Source organism: Maylandia zebra, linkage group LG19, assembly GCF_041146795.1.
Source record: "Maylandia zebra isolate NMK-2024a linkage group LG19, Mzebra_GT3a, whole genome shotgun sequence".
Classification (NCBI taxonomy): Eukaryota; Metazoa; Chordata; class Actinopteri; order Cichliformes; family Cichlidae; genus Maylandia; species Maylandia zebra.
Genome location: NC_135185.1, coordinates 8372526 through 8385076, shown reverse-complemented (window position 1 = coordinate 8385076; position 12551 = coordinate 8372526). Strand labels below are relative to the sequence as shown.

General features: G+C 36.9%; 1 protein-coding gene across 1 annotated transcript; it reads left to right on the top strand.

Annotated features, from left to right (window-relative positions):
* The first annotated feature begins 2479 nt into the window (after window positions 1–2479).
* LOC101471009 (uncharacterized) lies at window positions 2480–11862 on the top strand. The gene is made up of 18 exons (XM_004554835.5): window positions 2480–2637; window positions 2898–2950; window positions 4155–4230; window positions 5781–5920; window positions 6200–6283; window positions 6377–6433; window positions 6551–6751; window positions 6950–7144; window positions 7624–7678; window positions 7777–7867; window positions 7957–8098; window positions 8512–8616; window positions 8802–8910; window positions 9173–9401; window positions 9761–9835; window positions 10013–10115; window positions 10758–10864; window positions 11109–11862. Exons 1-18 carry the CDS (start codon window positions 2616–2618, stop codon window positions 11251–11253), a joined length of 1989 nt encoding a protein of 662 aa, XP_004554892.3. The 5' UTR covers window positions 2480–2615; the 3' UTR covers window positions 11254–11862.
* Window positions 11863–12551: the final 689 nt, after the last annotated feature.

Genomic DNA, 12551 nt, shown 5'->3' with positions numbered 1-12551 from the left:
AACACTCCACTGCTTCCGGGTTAAAGTTCCGTCACCGATTTCAGAATAAAAACAAAATAACAAAAGCTCATTTAACAAATGAGAACTCAAATATCATCACTAAAAACTCTATAATCATTAAAAGCACAAAATATTACCACAAAAATACAATAATATCATTTTTTTTAAAAATTTTTTTAAAATTTTAAATTAATTTTTAAATAATTTTTTTTTATTTTAACTTTTTGCTTTTTATCCTCTACAATTTGTGAGTTTCTTCTCAGGAATTATGAGTTTTCCCGTCAGTATGTGATTCTCTTCTTTTTAATTGTTTCTAATGTGAACATGTGAATCTTATTGTGCATTTATTTTAATTTTTAAAACAAAATTGTGATTTGTTCTTGTAGATTTAACTTTTGCTTAACTTAAGCTTCTTTGAAAACTGAGCAGTTGAACTCATAACCTGATTTATATATATATATATATATATATATATATATATATATATATATATATATATATATATATATATATATATATATATATATATATATAGTTCTATTCTGTACAGTTGTGTACTGTATTTATTCTTATTGTATTCTAATTTTTGCCTCATAACTTTTGCACTGTCCACTTCCTGCTGTGACAAAACAAATTTCCCACGTGTGGGACTAATAAAGGTTATCTTATCTTATCTTATCTTATATATATATATATATATATATATATATATATATATATATATATATATATACACCCATACTGACATGGACACTGCTCTGAATGCATCTAAAAACAAAAATACAAACTAACTTATTTACAGTACTGCGCAAAAGTCTTGAACCCCCCATTTATTTACATTTTGTTTCAGAATAGCACGTTATTATTATACTTGACCATTTTCTGAGAAAAAGTTTGTTGTTTATTTGTTTATTAAGCCACTTAACAGTGCACTGTGAATCATTCAAGGCACCTAACTCAAGAGATGAACTCAAGAGATGAACCATTGTTGTGTCTACACATAACAGAACTAATTTTAAATCATATCTTTATCTCTATCATTTGCTACGAGGATCATGTCACAAAAACACAACATTTGTTCCTATTTCTTTAATCAAGTATACAAAATCTGACTAGAAAGCTTATCTAAGAGTTCAGGTTGCATTGAAGAATAAAGGCGGTCATCCAAGAGACTGACTTTCAAGCTCATTAGAATCGGCCTGGCTTTGCACAGAAATACAATGATTTACATTTTCAGTAAATCACTGTATTTCCCATTTTCCTAGCAAAATATGAAGAAATCAGGGGTAGCTCAAGATTTTTGCACAGCACTGAATATAGTGCTGTGAAAAAGTAGTTCCTCCTTAATTGTTCCTTATTTTGTTGCATATTTGTCATATTTCACAGGATCAAACAAATGTTCATATAAGGCAAATGATAACCTATTATTAAATAATGATTTCATTTATTAAGGGAAATAAATTATTGAAACCAGTATGAAAAAGTCATTTAAAAACTGACTGTACCATAAAGAATTTTGCCACAAGTGGCAATGAATCTCTCACATTACTGTGGAGGAATTTTGGCTCACTCTTCTTTGCAAAAATATTTTTTATTCAACTTTTCAGTTTGAACGGTCTGTTTAAGGTCACGCCAAAGCATTTCAATTGCATTTGAGTCCTAAATGTGATTAGGCACTCAAAGCCTTTATTCTGTTTTTGTTTTGCCCTAGTTTGAGTTCATCAGAGGTAGAATTGTCCGGCTGCATAACACACGTGTTCTTGGAGTTCAAGACATGAAGTGATGGCCAGACATTCTTCCTCAGGATTTTCTGGTAGAGAGCAGACTTCATGGTTTCATCAATTATAGCAAGTAACCTTGAAGCAGCAAATCAGCTCCAAGATCATTACACTATCACTACCAAGTTTGGTAGGTAGATTTTTATAATGTTTTTTTTTTAACTGAATAAATGATATCCACATTTACAAATTACCTTTTGTGTTTATTCAGGTAATCTATGCCCTGAAGCTGTTTATACAGCGAGACAATGATCCAAAAACACACCAGCAACTCCACATCATAGAAATTAATAGATAAATAATACATGAAAAAGAAAAGCATGTTTCCCATGGAGACAACAAAGAACAACAATAAACATTGCAAGTGATGCATTTTTCTTACAAATCCTTATAAAGGTTGGAATAAACTACTAAATGAACACACATCTCACCTGAAGAAGAATATCCTGAATCATGAGTTTGTGTTTGCGTCTTTCGAGGCTTGTGACGTCGTGAGCTCTCTAATATTATTTAGTGTCACAGTTAAACAGCACACACACACACACACACACACACACACACACACACACACACACACACACACACACACACACACACACACACACACACACACAAATCCACTACCACAAGATGGCAGTAATACAACATTAATGATTAAAGCTTTCCGCAAAACGTCAAAGAAGAAGCGCAGGTGGCTAAATGAGCAGCAGAAGAAGAAATCCGACGCCACAAGCAGAAAGCAGGAAGCAGGGATCACTGTACTGTAGAATTTGCTTATCCAACGATATATATATATATAAACACAGCTTCTGGACGACACTTCACAGAAATAATAACATGCCTAGAAAGATTGTGAAAGGTAAGAATAAAGCAGTGATAGTTATTTCTTATTAGGGAGGCCTGACCATCAGTTTCATTTACCAAGAAATTGACTTGTTTGAGCTTATGTCGCTGTTTAGCTTACCAGCTAACGACGTATTATTGTGGCTTTCAGACAGCGCGAAGGTGACGCTGCTGTGTTTTTACCACCTTTAATGTTAACTCTCCAACGTTACATGCTAGTCCTTGAGTATTTAAATATATGTTTGAAGTTTATTTTTCCATTTCTCTACCTGCCAGGTGGGACAGCCATGCCCAGAATTCGAGAAAACTCGAGACTAATGCACACACACGTGAGTATGACTAAAGCCATAAAACTGCTGTGTTGTTATTACAGTGTTATCACAGATGTAGAAAAACAGGTTATTATGATGTTAGGTGTGGTCATGGTGGCTCGTCAGCGTGTAATAAAGCAGACGTCTTGCTTGCAGTCTTACAGCGAACGCTGTTTATTCGGAGTTACTTTATTTCTTTAACAAGCTGCTTTTGTTCCATTCTTTGTCACAATGATCCCACACTGTTGAGGTCCAGACTGTGGACTGATAGTGTTTGTTTGAAACACACTGGCAATGTCACCCTTAAGACGTTGCTAGTGAGACTCTGTCCAGAAGGTATTTGCATGGTAGAGCAAAATGTGAGGGTAGTTTTCTGTCTTCATAATTCCATCAATTTTGACATAATCCCAGCGCCGTTCTCTGAAATTTAGCCCCAAAACAAATAGAGGCACTGCTGAAGAAACTCCTGTTATACTTTTTTATGATTTTTCTGTCCCGTTTCATGTAATTTGGTATACTTCAGCCACAGCTCGTTTCTGGTCTCTTGAGTTAGGTGTCTCTTTTTTATATTTTTATGTAAACGAACAAAAATATTGGTACAAGGGGGGGGAAAGAGTGGTAAATAAGCCAATGTTTAAAAAAAAAGACCCTTCAGAAAGCCTGAAGCACTGATATAAAGAAAGGAAGGGTGGCTTAAGACTTTTGTATTGTGCTTTGTGTCCCAGGCTGGTGAAGATAAGATGTACTAATGAAAAAGAAGCTGGGGTAGTAAACTCATAATGACATAAAACGAAGGAACGCTGGAAGTCATCATATTTGAGACATGACTTGTTTAATCATTATCAATTAGTCAATCAACAGGAGAATAAATATCCTAATTCTAGAGACAAATTAGTATCAAAGGAAATTATTCATATAATGTCACAGTAATTTAATAACTCTCTACACACAAACCTGTTAGCATTTTCTGAACTTCCGACCCCCTTCATGTATAAAAGGATGAAAGATATTCATGTGATAACAACAGAGGAATCCAACCAGCAAACATTTGATTGCAAGAAGCAAGAACCTGTGAAATGCAGGCTGCAGTTCTGCTTTAAAAATACTGAAACTATTAATTACAAACCAAACCAGTTGTAGTTTATTTTACAGCAGATTCATTTTTTAAACATGTAAATATGTTGGATGCTAACTATTTGTTTCTTTTTTTCTTTCTTTATAGGAATCAATGGTAGATTACCTGAGTGGACGAGCTCCTTCTGGCAATTTCCTGAATGATATCCGGCCTGGCTTTTTTGGTAAAGCATTCTCTGAAACTGCTGTTACAAGTTATGTTAAAGAGGAAATCAAGCTTGAAATCAAGCTTTAGTATAGGCTTGTAGTTTTAAGCATTGCTGCTCAGCTGTTGTTGTTTTTTTCCTTTTTATATAAACTGTCTGCTAAATTTGTCTGCTTTGATGCAAGTGCAGTGTTGAATAATCTAAGGTTAAATAGAGGAGGGAGGAAACACTGAGCATACATTTGGAAGAGTAAGGAAACAGAAGGAATGGGAAGGGATATCAGACATACATCTTCTTGAGCCACTTGCAGCAAATCCACAACTACAGACTAGCACTGTGCCTATTATATTGCCTACCGTAATACCAGTATAAATTTTTACGTGATATAAAATTGTCATATCACAAATTTGTTGATATAGCAACGCCATCTGTTAAGTGGACAACAATGAGACGAGCACAGTTATGCCTGAGAGGCAGAGCCGTGGATCAGACTCCTACGAGGATTTAGCAGTTTAAAAGGGAGCTACTTCAGTGCGCTCCATTAAAGCACAAGACTTAATATACAGAAAAAATGCTCCTGCTAAAGGTGGAAACAACAAACTTGTTTCACCACTTCAGGCAAACTCCCAACATTGATAACCAGGTTATGAAGGAGGAGGTGCTGGCAGTGATGTGTGGCCCAAATGTAAGAAAATGAGCCCACCAAGCTTGGTTGGAGCAATTGCTAGTTGTGCTCCATGTGACAGGAAGAGCAATTGTTGGATGGAAATTTTCTGACATGGCTACATGGTGGTAAAGCAGGGTTTTAAGCAGCTGTTTACATCCCAGGTAGGAATTGTTTTTGAGTTTTTTTGTTTGTTTTTTTAAACTTGTGTTCTGTGCAATTGTGCAGGCTGCTCAAGAGCTGAAAGTGTTAAGCAGTTATTTTATACTTAATTTGTAGGGAAATGAATTCTGATGCACTTGCATCAGAATTATGCTGTGTCACTGTTATTGCATCATAATGCTGCTGGCACCCGTGGGACCTTATTTCAGTAGATTCAGTTCAAATTAGGATGCATGTCATCAGTGACAGTTGCTCATTAGAAAAGACTGATGGAAACTTACCTATATTTACACTTATTGTGTCCAAGCTGCAAGCATCAGCAAAACAGTGTTAACAGATAACAGATATTTCCCACAACAGCCAAAATCTAATTATTGCAAATGTTCTTGAAATGTTATTTAATTCTAAAGCTGCTGTATATCTCCCACCTCTGTTATAGCCACAAGAAATCCAACTAAACTGATAACACTTATTTCATGTATGTATTGAGTGTAACAAGCAGATGCTTATGACACTTTAGTAACAGTGAGGAGGAACTTTCTTTAAAAAGCTGTAGTAGTTGATTTGATTTAGTTCATTTACTTAAAAATGTTGTTATTTACTTGTTCCCAGGTGTTGTGTTTTTTTTGTGGTTCTTTTCACCACTTTCGTGATTAAACAGCAGGGAATTTGGTGTGATCTTTGCATTGTGTTATCGTGGAGTGACGATCACGTTTTTGTATTTGTCTTTTATAACTTGCAGGTTTAAATTTTTTAAATCCTTTGGAGGAAGATCTCGTTTATTCAGATGATGACGACGACGACGACGATCGTTATTATCAACGCAGGGCCGCTAACAGGACTTTAGAACCACATCCGCAAATAAAACAGCTCACTGATGAGGTATTGCCCTTTTATTGCACTTGTTGGGAAATGAAACAAGGAACGATCTCTTTAATATTTGTGTCTGGTTTGTAATAGGACATATCTTTCTCTCTGACTCACGTACTCTGTGGGGAATAAACCAAAGCATTGAAAAAACTTTAAGCAGTATTATATTTATCTTTTAAAATGGTAATTTTATCCAAAGCAATTTATCTTGTGTGCACTCTGTCAGATTTTAATCTTTTTTGGGAATTTATTGGAACGTTAGTTGACACTGCCTTTTTTTTTTTTCACCAGGAAGCTGATAGAATTGCAAAGGAGTTAATAGAAGAAGAGGAAAGGCGTAAGGAGAAAACTAAGAAGAACAAGCGTAAAAAAATGGTCTGCATATGCATACTTATTAGGATTTAACGTTCTAGCAATGCTGGCGTTTTGCTTTTTTTTTTTACCAGAATTTTCTGTCTTTTGTTGCAGCGTAAAAAAGAAAAGAAGCGGCTAGAAAAGGAGAGTGCAGTTAAAGACGGTTCAGCTGTGAGTCTATTTTTATCCTTGTTGTGTGTACATGCAAGTGTCAGAGTGGAAAATCCAGACAGAAAGGTATTTTTAAAGCTGCTCTGATTGTTTGTAATGCTGTTTATGTTATTTCAGGAGGAAGAACAAGGCAAGTCAGATTCCTCTGAAAAAGAAGATGATGAGACTATAATTGAAAGTAATGCAGAAACAACTGGATCCTCACGAAGCGATAAAACTCAAAAGGCAACTGAGGCAGCCAGATGTGATAAGACTGGTGCTGATACTGCAGAAAAAAATCTTGTGAAGATGAATGAGAACGAGGAAGAGGAGCAAAAGGTCTGTCAGAGTTGTAAATTTCAGTTTTTTGGAACAGAAAGGCAACCTTTTCTTTTAAGTGGTAGAGCTTTAACAGTATCAGATTATATGCAAATATGTAACACTATTTTTCATGCGTATTTTAAATGACAGTCTTTTCACAAGAGCACCTTTCGGATGATTATCCCCAAAACAACCACCTTGTTTTATCCTCCGTAGGATTTGGATTTCAATAATTCATATGCTGCTTCTGCTGAATCGGCGCCTGAGGAGACGTGGATTCAGAAACAGAAAAAAGGAGGAAAAAAGGCGGAAAGTAAATTATCTGCAGTTCAACAGCCTGAAGTGGAAAATCCAAATATCACTGAGGAACCTGAAGTTAGAAAGAAAGAGAAAGCTGAAACCAGTAAAGAGGTGGGAATCTTGAAAACATATTCTTATAGGTCAAGACTAAAGTCTGTTGCTCCCAAATTGCTGAATGTTGTGTTCAAAGTTTTTTTTAGAAGGAAGTACAGGAGAAATATCTGTCGTTTTAAAGGATTTAATTTGTTTTGGCAGTTTGAAATCGACCTCCTATCTGCTCCTTTTTCCTGGAATCACAAAGACAGACACAAAAACACCCCCTGCTTAGCCTTGATCATTTTAATATCACTGATTGTAGTTTGGGACATTCTGTTCGGACTCCCTTTGACCCAGAGAATATCCCTCTAACCATTATCTAATGTGATGTGTAAGCATGCTGCAAAACCCTCTGCGCTCCTACCTCAACCCTCAGAAGCTTTTGTTAGCTTTTACTAGCAACCACAACGCAAATGTGTTTGTTTTTCAATTCAAAGTACGACTTTGAAAATATTATTCATCAACCAGACTTTTTTGGGGGGGTTTCTATACAGAAATCAATGGATCCCATATTAGAGGAGTATGCAAAGAAAAGCATTGAGTTTGCCAGTAAGTGACATTTTCCATCCATCATCATTGAGAGCCTTATGTTAAAAAAAAGTCAAAATACAAACAGGATACAACAGGTTTTTTTTTCTCTTTTCCAGACATAGGGAATCGTTTGGCTGCCTCTGGGCAGTACGAGAAGGCAGTAAAATGTTTCACTGAGGCTATTAAATTCAACCCAAAGGAATTTAAGTAAGAACATTGACTTAAATTGACATCATTAGAACTACCAGGAGCTGTTAACTGCTAATGGCCATAAATGTTTGTTCGCTGTGTTTCAGGTTATTTGGAAATCGGTCCCTCTGTTTTGAAAGACTACAGCAGTATGAAAGTGCTCTCACGGATGCTGACGTTGCACTCTCCATGGAACCAAACTGGATAAAAGGTTTATTTAGGAAAGGGAAAGCTCTCTGTGGTCTTAAGGTAAGTTATCCAGTTAACACAGCTTATATTTTGCTGGGGTTTTTTGTTGCAGCTGTAAATATGATTTAGATGGGCATTTTGACACTGAGATCTCTGGGGATTAACATACTTCTGTGGAACAATAGAGGAACTGCAGATACTTGCTTGTGCTGCATTGCATCATACTCTGGTGTTTTCTGTTATTTAGCATTCCCTCATTACCAGCATAACAGGAGTCCCTGTGTGAAGAGCCCGGTGCTATTAAACAGTAACAGACTGCATCCTCCAAAATGCCGTGTGGCTGAATCAGAACCTCTTTAAGCATGCTCGTTTAAAAACTGAAGACTTGGCGGTTTTGTTTGTGTAATAACGCAATCCTACAACTTGTTGTAAATTCCCCAACTAATTTCACATCCTAACATTGATTCTCCCAGAGATACTACGAAGCCTCACTGATTTACAAAGAGGTCCTGAGGCTGGAAAGTACAAGTGCTGAAGCCGCACAGGAGCTGAAACGAGCACAGACGCTGCACCTCATGGTAGGAGACGCTTTGCAAAAATGGAAATGAGACAAAACAAAAGTCTGATTCATTGGTTTCCCTCCCACAGATTCATATGAAAAGCTCTTTTTGGGATACACCAGTGTCACCTGTCGGTGTGTATGTGTTGGGCTAATAAAGTAATCATTTGTGGCTTTAATGTCTGTATGTTTGTATGATTTCAGGAAATGGGCTTCAGCTGGGCAGTGAGCTCTGAAGCCCTGAAAACTCACGGTACACTAGAGGAAGCTGTGGAAGCTCTGTTTGCCAGTGAGAGTAACACAGGTCCTGGAGGTAAATAAAATGTTGTAACAACAACAGCGTCCTGGTATATAAAGACTGCACTACAACAGTCGGCACTGTTAAGACTACATTCTTTGCCATGATTGAGTAGGGTTAGTCGATTTGTGAAAATTGCTTTTGTGTTAAAAAAAAAAAAGAGCAAATCTACACCTCATCTAAAAGAACAGTGTTGTCACCACTTGTGATTTTGTGTTAAATCACAAAAATATATAAATTCCAGTCAAGTGTGAACATGACTGTACTGTTTGTTCAGTCTGCACAGCTCCTGCCACCAGCAAAGAGACAGCAGACCCACCAGCAGGGCTGAAAGATGATGACGGTGATGATGACGATGATGATGATAATGATGACGATGTGGGAGAGTGGACTGTCCTACAACCAAGCCGCCCACGAATGCAGCAGATGAGAGAGTCTGACGCGTTTGGCCAAAACAGATCAAAGTCTCAGTCGCCGACCCCTCGCTCCAGGAATGGTCCAAAACCGTAAGTCCTCATTAATATGTACACGAAAATTCAAACAAAAGGGTGTTTATGAAATTATAGTTTTCTTTTTGCAATATTTTAAGGGCTTTTTTGGGGGGGGGGTTGATAATCACTCTGCAGGTCTCCGACTGATTTGTCTCACCTTGGATGTGCTATGTATAAGTTTGTGTATGTAGTCGGAGTAAGGATCTACTAAAAAGTGTATAATGCTGGAAGATTTGACTTTAATGTGACTGTAAGTTTGATGTTGAGAGGAAGTGGGCTCAGATTTCCTTTCAAGCTTTTAACGTTATTTGCTTAATCATAGAGCATATCAATTTAAAAATGAATGTTTTTATTCTTGCCGTTTTGTTTTAAAGAGAACTTTTCCCTGTTTGGACTGGATTATTGGCGCCTACTGTCACCTATGTAAAACTCCACGAGCTCTTTAGCAGGTGAGCTATGGCAACGCTATTGTTGTGTGAGGATCTTCCTCAGCACTCTCATGTTGTAGGCTTGAAATTAGAAAAGAAAAACCAAAATATGATCTGAGCAGTTGCTGGGTCTTTTTTTTGTCAGTTAAGTAGTGAGTTCATCGATCATTTCAACACTCGCTCCTTTCTCCCTCTCAGAGCTGGGGCCATCTACAGCATCAAGATGCTCCTGGAGCAACAGTGTGCCTTTGTGAATTACACCAGAAAGGAAGATTGTGATAAAGCCATCCAGTGTATTAATGTATGTATCCATTTGCCATTTGCAGTGAGTTATATCTAGTTACATTCAGGGACAAAACCTGTGTGTCAGACGTAGCTATGGGTGCAGCACATGTGTAGTGTAGAGCAGCATGAGTCACAGGCAAGACAAGACAGTGAACTTTAGTCTTTGGATTGTGATGCACATTTAGATTTTTTTTTTTTCCTTCGACTTAGCACTGTGATATGAAACCTAAGGTTTGTATAGTGTGAGTAAAGTCTGACTGTAAGTCCAGTGTTTTAGGTTTTTGAGTCTGTGGGTTTCCAAGAGTCTGCTTATGCTCTTTGTTACACTGCAGTGCAGCTGGCCAGTAAATGCAGAGGCAGCAGACATCTCCGGTAAACTGGTATTTAATGGAAGACAAATATAAGCACATAAAGTAATAAGACTAACCCGTTCTGTCTCCACGGCAGCTACCTGCCATCTGCACACTGCACTCACGGCTGTTGGTGTAGTCTTCTTTATTTATTGTTACAGTAGTGGCCCCACTAACGGTGATCATAGGTCACGTAAACTCTTAGTGCATCTGTGTTGCACCAACCGGAATGATAAATCATTGATAAATTACTCAAGAAAACCACGGTCACAGTAATCGATGACTAACAAGGTCTGTTCACTCTCCAGGGAATGATTTTCGAGGGGGCTCTGCTGACGGTGCGATACCCCTACAAAGTCCACCCTGAACTCGGTGGGTCCAAATTAGCTGCTACTGACCGCTGCCCTCGCCCAAGGTAAGGACATTCTTCCTTTTATTGAGAAAAGCACTGATTCACTTTGTCACAAGATTAGATTTTATTCTCCTTTGATGAATTGAGACAAATAAGTTTGTAGTTCCAGATTTGTGATGAGATTATTTCTGTGATTTTTGGCCTTTTTAAAGAACAATGAATGTATTTTCTTTTTAACTTAAATTTTATCATTCATCACCAGAACTGAATTTTTAGAATGATTTATCACTTGTTTTTCATATTGTAGCACATACAAGAAGGAGTGCTTTTTCTGGAGGACGACAGGATGCACAAGGGACGACTGCACCTTCAGACACGTCCCGGAGCACAAGAACATCGATAGGGAAAAATTCACCAGCAGGCTGGGATTGCATGCAGCAATTCAAAAATGATCACGCCAATGAGAAGACATGAGAAGCACGTGGCGTTTCCTTTGAGTTGACGCCGTGATCATGGCACCCTGTTTTTTTGTTGGTTTTTTTTGTCATTGTTCTGGTTCACAACACAAAAAGTTTCTTTGAATTGTTTATTATTAGATTTTGGTAAATCTGTGCATCACCATCACTGTATGTGTGCAAAGGAGACCTGGATCGACATAGTACTACATTAATATTATAATTATTCATGTGCCTTCTTAGAGTGGCATATATATGCTGTAAGCGCTAAGCAATCTTTGGCAATGGTTGGCTTTCAGGAATTCCTGATTCCATTTTGTTATAGATTCGATTTTAGTTTTATTATTTAAATTAGATTTAACAGATTTTTTTTCTGTTGATTTGAACACTAGGTGGCAGCATTATATCTAGCCTTGAACTTCAGGGCTGCAAAGTCTTTGCTTTCGTTTTAAAGGCTGTGATTCCTGTTTGGGTATTTTATTTGCACATTTATTGTGCAGCGTTTCATTTTGTGTCATCTTGATGCTGGGCAGCGGTTTGTTAATGTGTGAAAAGCTCAACGGTTGGATTCTGTTGGTATGAACATTAAAGGTTTCTAATGCCCCATCTGTTGTCTGTGTGTTTCAGTGTGGTTATGTTTGTATAGGAGCTTTTTGCAAAAACTGAACATAAAAACAATATATACAAAAAGATAAAGAACTATACAAAAAGAAAACTATACAAAATGATAAAGGAGTACACTGAATAGAAACCAAAAAGCTTTTATAAGATTTGACTTATTTTAGCTTAGAGTTCCAGTTTTGTCACCAAATGAAACAAAAACAACGATGATCATTCCTCAGTTTGGGGTGTGTTTACTAACTTATTTCTGATTATTGATTGGGTTTTATTCTCTTTTTGAACTTTCCTTGAACAAATTATACAGCCTCATTACTATTCCACAAGTCTTCCCCTTTTCCAGATTTTTTTTAAAAATATTGGCCCTGCCTCTTATTTCCTCTGAGTTCATTCTGTAACTGAAACTTCAAACAACCATTTAATTTGTTTTGAAAGTAAAACATATTTACATTTTTATACATTATCAGTGTAATGTATGGCTATCTATATCTACATAGATATACATATATTTATGTAGATATATGTGTGTATATATATGTATATATATATATATATGTATGTATATATATAGCAGCTGGATAGCGTAGTGGTTAAACTACACGCCTTTGGAACAGAGGATCGCAAGTTTGATTCCTGCCTGGGGCGTCTGTATCCAGTAAGGGTCCTAAGGCTAGACC

What these genes read in the sequence shown, in the direction of transcription:
- LOC101471009 (XM_004554835.5), top strand. Translation starts at nt 2,616, where the DNA reads ATGCCTAGAAAGATTGTGAAAG. An exon ending in TATCCGGCCTGGCTTTTTTG is followed by an intron (nt 4,231 to 5,780) that starts GTAAAGCATTCT and finishes TATAACTTGCAG; the next exon opens with GTTTAAATTTTTTAAATCCT. An exon ending in TAAAACAGCTCACTGATGAG is followed by an intron (nt 5,921 to 6,199) that starts GTATTGCCCTTT and finishes TTTTTTCACCAG; the next exon opens with GAAGCTGATAGAATTGCAAA.